Raw genomic sequence first — 14,149 nt, forward strand, 5'->3', positions numbered from 1 at the left:
GACTCTGAGCGCATTGTGCACATGCATACCAGAGTGGAATACAGATAGGAACCACACATCTCAAAGAATTTCCAATTACTATAAGGTACGTAACTTTCTCTTACTGGAAAAAACGAGAGTCCTGTAGCACTTTAAAGGCTAACAAATTTAATTTCTGCAGACATAAGCTTTCGTGGGCTGTAACCCACTTCGTCAGATGTAAGGAATAGAAATCACATAGAAGGTGTGTGTGTGTGTGTGTGTGTGTGTGTGTGTGTGTGTGTGTGTGTGTCTATCTTATCTATCTATCTATATACACACACATATCCAAGGGTAAGTAACAACAGTGGGGAAGGTAGATAAAAGCAAAGTCCATTCAGTTACAGTAGTAACTTTTTTTTTTTTTTTAAAGCAACTCCTTTCACTTATGTAGGTGGACCTACTGTGAGTCCAGATGCTTTTTCAGTGGTGGTTTGTAGGCCCAGATGCTTTCAGCTCACTTATTTCAAAGATTAAACCTTTATCTGATCTTTTATGTGGGATCTGTTTATCACTCCCAATTCAGTTTTTACAATAAAAAGAGATAAAGCAGCTCTTGGGCCACACACCATTGGGTAAAGGGCATTCACTCTCACTGGTGGCTTTAGAGGAGGAAGTACAGCAATGGGGGAATTGCTGGGGAGTAGAAGTGAGAGGACCAGACCGAGGGAGCCCCATTTCTGGAAAACAAATAGGAAGCTAACAGAAATATATAAATGTCTTATGAGTGACTTAGAACAATAGATCTATTTGTTGTTTATGCAAGATAAGTCATCTTTCCTGGAGTATTTGGCATTAAACCTGCAACCATTTGAGGGGACATACAACACAAGTTGCTCATAAATCAGAGCTTACTTGACTTTATGCCATAACTACTTGTGATATGTCTGTTAAAGAGTGAACTTTATTTTGTTTAAAGAATCGGTGTAACCTGTCTTTAAGAATTGCCAATATTGGACTATTTCCAGCCTGCCTATTTGAGGGCAGCAGCCAGAGGTTTTTTAAAGCTTCAGACTATGATCTATTTTTAGTGCTGGGCATAAAAATAGCTTTGGTGAAATGATGATGATCTAAATTTAATCAGAAAGCAGGGAGAAAAAGCAGGCTTCTACTGTCAAACTTTCAAATTTCAGAACATTTTAAAACTTACCCAGATACCTCTTTTCTCTCCAAAAGGTAACTGGGACACAGCATCCTGTTTAATGTCAGCATGGTATTTTTCACTTGTGTCAACAAATCATAGTATAATCTGATATTCCAGTGCAGTAGATGTTTTTGGCTTTTAGAGCCATGCTTCATTTGTCTTTTGTAATAAAAAATCCTTAACTCTTTCATTAAAGGCTGAAAATGTAATGTGTGCATGGCCTGGGTGGAAACTAGGATGATATTTGTACCCCATTTGTCTTGGGTATAGGTAGTAGGCAGTACCTATGAGATGTTTGTATTAATATGTATCTTCATAGGAATAAGCTAAAGTAAGAAACCACCTTTTTAGTTTCAGTTCTCCATTACATTACATTCAGTGGGTTACTTTGATCAACAGCCACAAAGATACATTTTTAGGGACCATCTTTTTGTTCTGTTTGTACAGAGCCTAACATAATGGTTCTTGATTAGCGTTCCTAGGCAGTGCGATAATAATAATAAAGTATCTGGCAATCTGTTTCAGTTACCTTTATTTAAAAGGGCACAAATCTATTTTACTAATCCTAAACTAGTCTGGGGGCCAGCTTTTGTAAATATGATAAAAGTTATCGCAAGTGCAAAACAGATTGTAGTGTCATTCCTTTCACAATGCATATCTCTCCTGTGTAATCCATCTCATCCAAAAACTATTTCCTAATATCATTAGAGTATTCATTGACCTTATAATCAAACAAGAGGGAAAAAATGACTGAAAGTTAGAATAGTCTGTTAGTACATAAATTAACAGAACACTTAAAGTAATCTTAGTAGAAAAGTGTGCTCACTTGGTACTTAAGTTTTTCCTCCATAGTCTGTTAAAATGGTTTAAAAAAAATTACAGTGAAAGTGAATGTCTTTAAAGCGGGGGGAGGGGGACCAATTTACCTGGATTGATTAGTGAAATGAGCTGTTTTAGTTCACAATACATGTTGAAAGGGGCAGAATTGTCCAAGATTCACACACCTTAAGCGTTTTGTTATCCTAAACAAATCAAAGTTGAAGTGACTCAGGTAATGTTTTTAAAACGGTCCAGTACAGGGAAGTTTAAATATGCTCTCTGCTTGTGCATAAAAATATTTTAGTTAGATTCACTGAATAACTTTAGTTCACTAAATAAGTAAAGGGAAGGCTACAAAGAATGTGGCTGTGTGAATATACTATAAAATGTTAACAAAAACCTAACTCTAAGAAATCATCTGCTGGAAGGAAAAATACATGCTACCAAGTTACAAAGGAAAGAATAATCCTACAACCAGACCTATTTCCTGAACAGCCCACTAGTTCTGTTCTGCTGCTTCCAGCTGCAGTCAAGCTTTTACCCCCCCTTTAAAATTAGGACAGTCAAATCCCAGACAGTAGAATCCCCAGATCCAATGAAAACAGAGGAATGTGAGAGCCCCATCTTCCTCTGACTTGTAGGACAAAGCCAAGAATCTGACACACAAACAAAAGGGTGCTGATCAGAAGGGAGTAAATCAGTCTCGAATCCATGGAGGCTGAGGAAGAAACTAGTAGTCTCCCCACTTTCATTCTCAAATATTTGAATCAGAGCAAAGAAAGAGAAGATTCCCGTAAAAGCAAGATCAAGCAGCATAAGGAGATCCCCATCCATTTACTAATCAATGTCTGAGTCACCAGTACCAGAAGCTGGGAGGCACAGATGCTCTGAAAATTCTTCAATAAATTCTTCAGCTGAGTTTCAAGATGGAAAAGTTCAAATCTACTGTGTCCATCAACCTAAAGGAGACATACAAGCATAACCCTAAAAGTAGAACCCTGTAATCTGCAGATATCTGCTTTATGTCCCCGGACCATGTTTGTAGATCACAGATGGCTGCAGATCCAAATTTTAAATCTAGAGCCCTGCAAATCTGCAGATATCCGGACCATGTGTGCGGATCATGGATTGGATATAGATACATATTTTGTATCCATGCAGGACTCTACTGATAAGGCTGTTTTTCCGGAACACTCTTTACCTGTAATGTCCATTAGATATTTAGAAGATGTACTGATGCTGAAAGTAGTGCCAGCTATCTGTGGTTCACTTACTCAAATGCCTTTAGAAACTGGGGTCCTTTTACATTATTCTCTCCAAAAATATTGTATGCTGCCTAGGAGAGCCATATGGTGCTTCTGTCATATGGACAGTGGCTTCACTGGTGAAAAAATGTGCCAAGATGTCTTTGAAGTATTTAATTGTAATGTCTGGTTGGTTATGACTGCTATAGGTACACACAAGCTTAAAATAACAAGCCTTATGTCTAGGTTAGGTTTTTCACACTAAATTTAACAAATGTGTTGTGTCTGGGAGCAGGCAGACTATTGAATTCTGATGGGGGAAGGAGAAAACACCCCCTTCTTTAAATGTTATTTTAATATTCTAGTATGTTTTCAACCTTCTGTTTATAGACAGTAAGCTGTGTATTTGGAATTTGTACAGGAAATCTTATTTCCTAAACTATTGGCCTGTATCTTTTTTAAGATCAGATCTATAAGGCGAATGTTCAGTTAAGTGTTTAGCTTGATTGAACTTAATTGTCTTTATTGAATTCTAAATAGCAGCAAAATTACACACATACAATAAAACCAAAAACTTCAAAACAAATCTTAGTTTTCAGTATCTTTACTTTGGACAGTGAAAACAATTCAGGCTTGGGCAGTGAAAATGCTATTTTTGGGCAACATTTTTTCTTTTTGTGGGCAATTCATGAATTCAGCAATGTTTGGATTGCAAACAAGGAACATTTTAAATCTAAACTTTTCTTTAAAAATTATTGGAAATGGTAAAAAATAAAATTTTCATTTACAGTCTGTTCTGGATCTAAACTTCCTTAGTTTTCTTTGTAATTCTAATTTTAGGGATTTTAACAGGCATCTCGATAATCATAATACAGATAGAAAAGAAATCTGAGTACAAAATAATGATTTTGAATATTCAGTAGTCTTATTCAAAACCTTTCATTGTTCCATTAATATAACAGTAGGATGGTGCAGGTAGTCCACTCATGCTAAATAAGCACTACTGCATTTAGTAGAACCATCAGCAATTAAATGCGTAATGCTGGCCCTCCAGTGGTCGTAATCAGGCTTCAGAGTTGACACTCCAGTGAGATAAATAGTGAAGCTCACACTTAGTGTAATTGTTTGGCACATTTAGACAACTGTCTGGTTTACATAAAAAGGGCTATCATTCCAATTAGAAGGAGTAGACATCTCTGGTCTGATTTTCATCCCCAAAGGTTTTGAACATCCACACTTCTCATGGAATGGAATGAAATGCTCAGTACCTCTGCACATCAGACCATTTTAAAAAATCCTATTCCATTTCTGTGTAGCTGCAAAATTTGGGAGAAGACCTTACAGACTTTGAATTCATGTTTTTTTTCAGCACCTTCATATTCTTATCTGGATATTAACCTTAGTTCATTAGTTTGTTGCACTGTATAGTGCAGAGGACATTTGTCTTTAAATATATAGCTTTCAGATATCTTAGACGTATATACCAATTTCTGTGGGAATTCATGACTAATACTAGTTGAAGTTCTTAGGAAGTAACATCTGGTCTAATAATGTTACTTGATGTTTTTATCTCCATGTAAATTATTCCAGTGTTTACACTTTGGTTCACAACTTCGAATGCTAATTAAAATTTAAGCCTAAAACAATTTAATGTGAAGTGGTATCTTACTGCTTATCAGTTGCAGAATAAAGTTTATAATTATTAATTGATAAAATATGTTGTGTAGAATTTTGGCAAGTGTGCAGTATTGGCTTACTTCTGCTTCCACTGAAGGAAAACTCCTCCTAACTTCAGAGGGAAAAGAGTTATGCCAACACAAGCGCTTCTGAAATTCTTCTTAAGAGAAAATCACTGCACCTTTTGTTTTAAAAGTCCACTCATGCATATTTTAAAATGACAGAATTAAGGATTGGAATTTTATGAAGGCTAATGTGTTGTTTTTTAATTTCTAGGTGGAGTCATTCATTTTGGATCAGGATGATTTGGAAAATCCAATGTTGGAGACTGCTTCCAAATTACTTTTGTCTAGTACTGCTGATGGTGCTGACTTGAGGACAGTAGACCCAGAAACCCAAGCTAGATTAGAAGCTTTACTTGAAGCAGCAGGTAAGTACTCATGTCTCCTAAGGGCACAGTCTTGCAACCCTTATTCCTGAGATTATAATGGGGCTGCTTGCATATATACTAGTCCTCATTCGTAAGTGTGGCAGTCTTGGGATCTAAGCAGTATATGAACCTTCCAATGGTGCAAACATTATTTCGAAGGGGGATAGAACTAATTAAAATATATATCTTTCCAAAAGCATTTGATGATTCAGGAAAAGAGAGATCCTCATATCATTCTCTGACTCCAGAACTCCATCTTATTTTATTTGTGATACCATGTAAATATGATGCTAGTAAAGGTCAGTTAATTTGTCCACCTCCCTTCTCAATTACTCCCAACATGCAAGGCCAGACTTCAGACTGAGACTGAGTGTATGTCTATACTGAAGGTGGCAAAGTGACCGCTGTCAGATCGACGTGTCTGGATCGATTGAGCAGTCAATGAAGACCCCCACAGTTGATCCTGAAGTTGACGCTGGTAAACCACCCCCTCAAGTGGCGTAGAACTGCGTCGACGGGAACACAGTTCCCGTCGGTGCAGTGCAGTGAAGACACCGTGCAGAAGGGAAGCGCAGCAGTCAACGGGAGTTACGCAAGCTACTCAGAGTAGCTTGTGTAACTCCCATTGACTGCCGCTGAATTGCCAGGTCAGTGTAGACCAGGGATGAGTGAAAGTACTCTGTTTGAAACACAGAGCATGCATTTTACTTCTGTTTCTGTAGTTGCCCTGGTTAAGACTCTGTTCTAGGTCTTTAACTATATCTGAGCTGTTTTTTTTAACGGAAAGTATGGCTACCCTCTTAGCTCTCCCTGGGAAGCAAGTAGAAATCAGTGCTCACCATTTGTCAGCCTCTTTTTTTCTGTAAAGTAGCTCTCGTGTAGTAGAGTAGCTTCCAGCTCAATTTTTCCTTATTTTATTTATATTTGAGTTCTTTACATAAATTCTGTTGCAAATATTAGTAAACAGAATAGTCATCCTCAAAAGCTTAATGTATTTACTTGAAATAGTGGTGTGAGGCTTAACCTCTGAATGGGGTTGATTCACTGGGCCATCAGGTTCCTGGCATGGGGTCCCCACTGTTCCCGTAGAACAGTGAGGCACATACATTTGTCAGCAACCTGCTCTCCACTGGGAAACTTTAGAGCTGTTCAGTGCAGTTCAGAAAGTGAGTGGGGTTAGCCAGAGGGAGTGTGAAACTAGTGTTCTGGGACGAAGTTCTGACTGAACACAAATCCTGAGGAGCCTCCACCATAGGGCTCTATGCAGCTTTGGCTAGAACTTTAAAGCTGCCTTCTCCCTTTCTGAAACATACATACTATTTTTAATAATTAGAATACTAGTACTCATTTGGTGGTGGTTCATCTCAAGTCAGAGGTGACATTTTTCTTGAAAGCTTTATTAAAAAAAAACAAACCCTGTATAACTGTCACCCACAGGTGGTACAGATAAAAAATGCCTGTTTATAAAGAAATATTTAGAACACTTGTGGTCATAAAACAAAGAACTGATTAGTTTTAAAACTTGGAATGTGTAAATTGCTGAATGAGGCCTTGTTTTCAAATGCAGCTGAAAAAACATTTACAGCATAGTTTTCAGTAACTTAAAATGACTTACTGGTCGGTGTTTTAAAGAGCTGTTACCTATATGCCTTCGGTGTGGATGCAGCCATGTTACAGGATGATTGTTCAAATTGGCTAAAGTAATTTTTAAAAATATAAATGTCCAGTGTATCTGAAATTTTCCCTATGTGGTCAATATTTCAATGGTTTCTGCTAACATATTGTGTGGACTAAATTTACACTTCCTTTGTTATTTCTGTTTTCCTTTTTTGGTATATGTATCCACTTGTCATAAATTGGAATGAAAGGAATAGGTAAATTATCCACCGCTGATGGTAAAGCATTTGCAGATCCTGAGGTGCTTCGTAGACTGACTTCTTCGGTCAGCTGTGCGTTGGATGAAGCTGCTGCAGCACTTACCCGAATGAGAGCTGAAAGCACAGCAAATGCAGGGCAGACGGACAAGTAAATAGATCTTTTGGATTTTTTCCTGCAACTTTAAATGTGTTCTTTATTGCTGTCCCCCCCCCTTTCTTTTGCTATAAAACAATGGCATAGTTGTTGGGATTGAACTGTCTTCAGATTGTCAATTCTGAGCATATTCTTTGGACTTTTTATTAAATCCATTTGGCACCAAGAGGCTTCCTGATGGGAAATGCAAAATGCTTTTGCATGGGGTGCTGAGAATTTAGGGTCATCAGCACTAAAAGGGCTAACACATTCACGGAAAATGTTATTTCACTATGTTTACTCAGACATAATTTCAAAGGTCAAACAATATCTACTAGACTCAGAGCCTGCTACAGTAGTGTACTTTTCTCTTCAAGTTTCTTCAGGAAATGGTGACTCCTGAAACCAGTGGATGAATTAAATATTTTTTCTATTGCCCACTTTCTTTCTTTTATTTATTTATTTTTTTTTAAAGAAAATGCCTAATATAAATGGTGGTGAAGTAGTTTTAGGAAAATATGAAATGTGAGGGTTAGGGAGCAAATGGGATCAAGGCCTTTCTATGGCAATTTCAAGTTAAGGGAGAACAAAGAGTGTGATGTTATGGTTAAGGCACTGGAGTTGGACTTAAGATCTGAATTCAGTTCCCAAGTCTGCTATACTTCTTGTGGACCCTTGGATAGGTCTCTTAATCTGTCTCTGTTCTCAGTCTTATGCATGTATGTTACATCCCTGTCTCATGCTTTATCTTCTCTTAGAATGCAAGCTTTTCAGGGTGGGGACTGTACCTTACTGGATGTTTGTACATCATCAAGCATGGTTGGGGCCACAAGGCACTACTGTAATACATATACAATGGCAAAAAACTCATCAGTGCCTCAATACTCGCTGTTAACAAACATACCTTTACTCTGCCAACCCGACAGTTACTAAAATGTACAAGCTTGTCACCTTCTTTGAAAAACCATTACTCGCCCACAAGATTGTAAGTAACACTGTTAAAGGACAGAAAGGGAGGAAGTGGGGATTTGCTGCCTTCCATATTTGAGCAATGTCTCAATATGCACATACAGTAGAACTTCAGGGTTACGACAACCCCGGGAATGGAGTTTGTTCGTAGCTCTGAAATGTTTTGTAACTCTGAACAAAATGTTAGGGTTGTTCTTTCAAAAGTTTACAACTGAACGTTGACTTAATACAAGCTTTCAAACTTTACTATGCAGAAGAAAAATGCTTTTTTAGTAGTTTACGTTTAAAACAGTACTGTACTGTATTTGCTTTTTTCCCTCTGATGCTGCCTGATTGTGTACTTCCAGCTCCAAAAGAGGTGTGTGGTTGACTGATCAGTTTGTAATCTGGTGTTCATAACTCTGAGGTTCTACTGTAGTCAGATTAGCCCTTGGCACTATAAGATTCAGGAGATTCCTGGTACTCGCATACACTCACATCTCGGGCAGGGGGGTGCCCAACATATGGCCCGTGGGCCATACATGGCCCAATAGAGTATTTCATAAGGCCTGCAGCCTTCTTTCAACACAATATGCTAATGGCCGATTCATCAGTGTTTTGTTGTCATGTTTACATCATTTTACACAAGTGTGTAAATAGGTTGTTTCTGTGTACAGTATTGTGTATCTAAATACATATGAAACAAGCTGAACTTAAAATGTAAATCAGTGTAGGTGACTTTAAATCTTCTTTGTAGCCCTCTGTGTAATAAGATTGGGCACCATTGCTGAGGGTGTGTCTGCAGTGCAATTGAAAACCCAGGCTGATCCATGTCAGCTCCCTCAGACTCACGGGGTTTGGGCTAAAGGACTGTGTCGTGGTGTAGATCAGGCTGGAGCCCAAGCTTTGAGACCAAGGATCCTGCCCTCTTGTGAGTTGCACTGCAATTACAATCCCTTAGCCCAAGCCCTGTGAGCCCGAGTCAGCTGACACAGGCCAGTTGCAGGTGTCTGATTGCAGTGTAGACGTACCCTTAGCCAACTTCCTAGAAAGACTCTCACATGTACAATTTAAGAACCACTTCACAGCCTTTTGCACCTCCCTTGTGCTTGCTCCCTGCATATCTCAAACCTACACTTTCACTTACCCATCACTAAAGTGTTAGTCCTCTTGTATTCCACCTAGTAATAAAAGCCCTATGCCTTGGTACTGACACAGACTACACAATTCTGCATTGAAATGATGTATGCTGAATCCTGAAGGTTCATATGCATCTCTTCCCTTACTTCACACACTTGAAGGTGCAATTCATAGATCTCCTCATATCACAATCACATATCATATATCATAATCACAGCTAAATAATATACAGCTCTCGCAAACACCTCCTCCTCCAAGCAGAGCTAACTATTGCATCCACCATTCGGTACAGCTCCACCTGTCACCAATACGCTTAATCTGGAGTGCATGCAGATAAATGCTGAGACTGCTTTTATATCCCTGCTCGCTACTGGCAATAGTCTTTGTAATAAAACCCCTGTGCCCTGCTAATAATATAATGGAAATAGGGCTTCTGTTTTTTGCAGTTTATTTTAATTTTTTCAGAGTTTATTTTTAGCCACATTTGAGTTTTCTGTAGGTCCAAAAGTTATGGGCTTGGGGTTTTTTTCTTTATTGTAATGAGAAGCTTTTTTCAGTTGCTTTGCAAAGTTCTTGTGTAAATGGGATCTACCTTAATTTTTATTTTATGTGTAAAAATATCTTGCATGTTATTTTAAGCTTTGAATCCTTGTTATTGAACCTCTGGCTTAGCATTTAGTGTGTTTGTTCATAGTGCGCTTAATGTAGTACTGTTTTAAACAACACTATGTTAAAGTGCACTAACGGTCTATATGGAGCAATTAAAGTGCAACGTAATAGTGCACTTCAGAAATCACACTGTATCGTCCACGTTACTGCTCCATGTTGACAAGCTCTTAGACACAAGCTGGGGAGCAGGGACATCATTTATATAAACAAACTGCACTGGCAAAGGGGTGAAGTAAGCATCAATTAAGCAACCATTTCTGGTCTTTTAGATAAACACCTACTTTTTTTTTTTTTTTTTTTTTTTTTTAAATCAGGTGTATTCTATCAGTGTTTGTCAGTTAACACCTAAAATCGGAAGCCCAAAACGTATACAAGTTTGCATTGAAATAATGCATACTGGATCCTGAAGTTACACATGTAGCTCTTCCTTTTATTTTCTCACATCAGAGGATGCAAAACATGGATTTCCTCATATCATAATCACAGCTCTGTAATTTGCTTCAAAACATTCCACTCAGTCCCTCATATCACAAACACACTTGACCAACTAGGCCCAAATATTGCCTCCACTTAACACACTGACTGCACTGTAGTGTATGCACGTAGTTCCTATTGGCTACTACCATCTCCAGGGGAATGGAAAGAAAGTGGCATGGGTAACTTTTTAATGTTTTGTCGTTTTAATCGTGTTAGTTGGAATCCTGTGGGTGAAAGTGAATGGTTCCTAAAAGGAGGTGAGAAGCTTGTACATTTCAGCAACTGTGGGGTTGGTAAAGTTGTGTGGTGTTGGAGCACAGCTGAAAGAGGGCAGAGTTAAGGTTGTCGAAAAGTCAACCTTAACTCTTCATTTTCTGTTTTTCAGAAGTTTGAGTTTTGCTCAACTCAGCATTCTGGAATGTGATGTCGTACCACCAAGAAATCTTAACGCTGTATTAGTGTAGTTTTTTTGTCATTGAATTACCTTTTCATGTTTAAAAAAAAAAATGTTGTTGGTAGGAGTTAGGAGTCATTTAGGCAGTTATACATATTATATCCTGCAATTTGTCAGTCTCTCACCGCAATCAGCTGGGCCCTGCCAGCCTTGTATTGGCGCACCACCGCAGCTGGGCCCCTGATCCATTCAGTGTGTTTCCCCGTCCAGCCTGCCCACTGCTGTACCCAGACCCCCCGCAGTGTAAGCTGGGAACGTATCTCCCTGAAGTCTTCACTCTCTGATATGCAGACATTTTTGTTGCCATTATTTTGCCCCTTCCTATAACCCAATTCACATGTAGTGCCTGGAATGAAGGAAATCTCTGTTACTGTGGAATGGTGTTCCTAGTCATTTTTCTGAAGGTTGGAAGGTGGAATTTGTGGCAAGTCTGGCGAGAGAAATCAGACAGTTCAAAATACTGACAGTTATATGTGTGGGAGAAAGATCCTCTGTCCAATAGATATACTCCATCTTCAAGAAACAGTAAAGTGTCAGAGCTTGTAATGTTTCTACTGTACACGTTTTCCAGTCAGTTGTAAAGCCTCCAATTTCCCAGTTAATGTTCTTCCAATACTTATTTACAGCTTTCATATTGTCATGGTAGCAATTATTCAAATGCTCAGCCAAATCAGAGGAAACTGTTACATCTCCTGCACACACATCTCTGTGGTCCAGATCTGCTTTCATAGATTGTATGAGGCATGCACCAGGAATAAAGTCTGGATAGTTTCCCCCGAGTGAATGACCACAGTGTCTGTTAGATCACAACCTCATAAAGTTACCAGATAGACATTGCAGAGTAGGCAAAACATGATTCTAATGCAGGCCAGCTCTCTCCATCCAAATTAGCTTTTAGTCAGCATATCCCATACGTATCAATATTATGGCATACGGCTTTCTCTCTTGCAAACTTCTTCCTGCTTGCTTCTCACCCATCCTCACTCCTCTCCTCCCCCAAGTTTTCTGTCAGTCTCCTCACCTGATATAACAAAAATTTTAGTTAGACCGGCTGCTAGCTATTCTGTTGTTCACAATAAACTTCCCCATAAAATGAAAGCATTATAACAGACAGCTTGTAGCAAACAACATTAGTTACTAAATCTTTATTGCACAGATTTATAAAGGTTCAGATTAGAAACATCAGTGGCAGGATTCACAGAGGCACTGGTCAGACCAATGACTGTACACTGCTTCTATTGTATAACATAGACTTTCCCTTGCTTCCATTTATATATAGGAAGTTTGCTAAACTGAAACGCTTATGATGGGTCTGATAATGTTTGTACTGGATTCTGTTTTATCAGAGTTTAAAGTGGCAGAAGCACTAAATGCTCATGAGAGTTCTGATTTTTCAAATGCCTTGTTGAAATACAGTATAAACCTTAATTTTCATTGATTGTCTGTTTCTTCTGTCACGCTTTTCTTGTCTTTGTCTGTCTTGTATTGACTGCAGCATGATTACAGGTCAGGTCTGCATTTGAAAAGAACATAGTACTTTTAATCTACTCATGTAGGTATTTCTTTACTGCTTAAAGTGTAGTTAAATGTTCGCTTTCTGAAGATGCTTTTTACTTTATTAGCCGCAGTTTGGCAGAAGCTTGTTCAGAAGGAGATGTAAATGCTGTGAGAAAGTTGCTAATTGAAGGGCGAAGTGTGAATGAGCACACAGAAGAAGGAGAAAGTCTCCTTTGTTTAGCTTGCTCAGCTGGATACTATGAGCTTGCACAGGTTGGTTTCCAATTTTATCTTTTACACACTATATAAAGTACTGTACTGGTATATCACTGTCTAGCCTTTGTGGTGTCAGAGACCAAGGAAAATTTCAGTTACTTAACTGTTCACTTATTTGCAACAGATGAAAACTCCTCAGAAAAATGTTGTGGTGTTAGCACTTTGTCTTTATAGCATTTGAAATAAGTTCTTACGAGACACAATGAGTTCACAAAACAGGATTGTATCTGGAATGTAATGTTAAGCTTTGCAGCAAGTTGGGCATTTGTCACCTTATGGTAACGCTTATTGCCCGTTCTGTTGAAAGGTTCTTCTGGCGATGCATGCTAATGTGGAAGACCGAGGTATTAAAGGAGATATAACACCCTTAATGGCTGCTGCTAATGGCGGACACGTCAAAATTGTAAAGTTGCTGCTAGCTCATGGTGCTGATGTCAATGCACAGTCATCAACAGGTAATAAGTGTGCCACGATGAAGAGCGAACATCTAAATGAGTTTTCTGTCAGGGAAATGCTTAGTGTTTTTGTAGCTTTGTGCAATAACTGATGTCTTTCTGGTGAGTGGCTTGTTTGTCTCTCTCTCCCCCACCCCCAACTGTGTTTGCATATAGCTTTCATATTTCTTTGACAAATAAAAAATATTAGTTGACTTCAAACATATGGGCAGTATCACTAGTCTGAGTCAAACAGGAAGTTGAAGTCTGCATCTGTCTTTTTCGCTTTTGCAATAGCTGTTACTCCATCTTTATTTGCAAGTGATGATAAAGTTCACTCTTGCCCAAATAGCAGACTATGGACCATGATGTGTTTTGTTCTAAACTGTGAAACATCTGTTGCACTCATTGAGAAACAAGCGCAGTAGCCAGGAACCAAAGTGTGAATAGTTATTTGCCTCCAGTTTGGATGCACTTTCTGTGGTGAACAGTAGTGGGGTGAAATGGCAGTTCAAGAGATGGAATAGTATTATGGGAATGAGAGCAAAAATGTAAAGGAGAGAACAGATTAAAAGATTAAAAAAAACAAATAGGAATTAAGATAGAGGAAGTGAAGGAGGCAGAGACAGGATGCATATAGAGCTTGGAGAAAAACAGAATGGAAATGGGAGGGAAGAGAAATAAAATTGTAGTCCTAATGTTGGTACCCTGTATCTCTTTGCCCATACTCTATTTGGGATGTGAAGTTTTAGAGTCAAGATAAAATATGTGCATACACTTCATAATCCATTAGAATGCCATAATAAGACCATTTGCCTCCTCTTATAACAAATCTAAAAAAAACCTTCAAAATTGTGAGGAAGTACAGTTGAAAAAAGTACAAAAAATCCTGAGTGAAACAACATGTACCAT

The 14,149-nt window shown here is 38.4% G+C and overlaps 1 protein-coding gene across 4 annotated transcripts in view; it reads left to right on the forward strand.

Annotated features, from left to right (window-relative positions):
* ANKRD17 (ankyrin repeat domain 17) overlaps positions 1 to 14,149 on the forward strand; it is a 148,465-nt gene that overhangs the window by 63,243 nt on the left and 71,073 nt on the right. For all 4 annotated transcript variants that reach the window (XM_067557004.1, XM_067557003.1, XM_067557006.1 and 1 more), the window contains exons 2-5: positions 5,179 to 5,332; positions 7,201 to 7,357; positions 12,653 to 12,800; positions 13,111 to 13,258. In XM_067557004.1, the coding sequence (XP_067413105.1) occupies positions 5,179 to 5,332; positions 7,201 to 7,357; positions 12,653 to 12,800; positions 13,111 to 13,258 (607 nt within the window). The remainder of the gene's footprint in view (positions 1 to 5,178; positions 5,333 to 7,200; positions 7,358 to 12,652; positions 12,801 to 13,110; positions 13,259 to 14,149) is intronic.

Source organism: Emydura macquarii, unplaced genomic scaffold (genome assembly GCF_026122565.2).
Source record: "Emydura macquarii macquarii isolate MOO-44397 ecotype Brisbane River unplaced genomic scaffold, CSIRO-AGI_Emac_v2 contig_1790, whole genome shotgun sequence".
Classification (NCBI taxonomy): domain Eukaryota; kingdom Metazoa; phylum Chordata; order Testudines; family Chelidae; genus Emydura; species Emydura macquarii.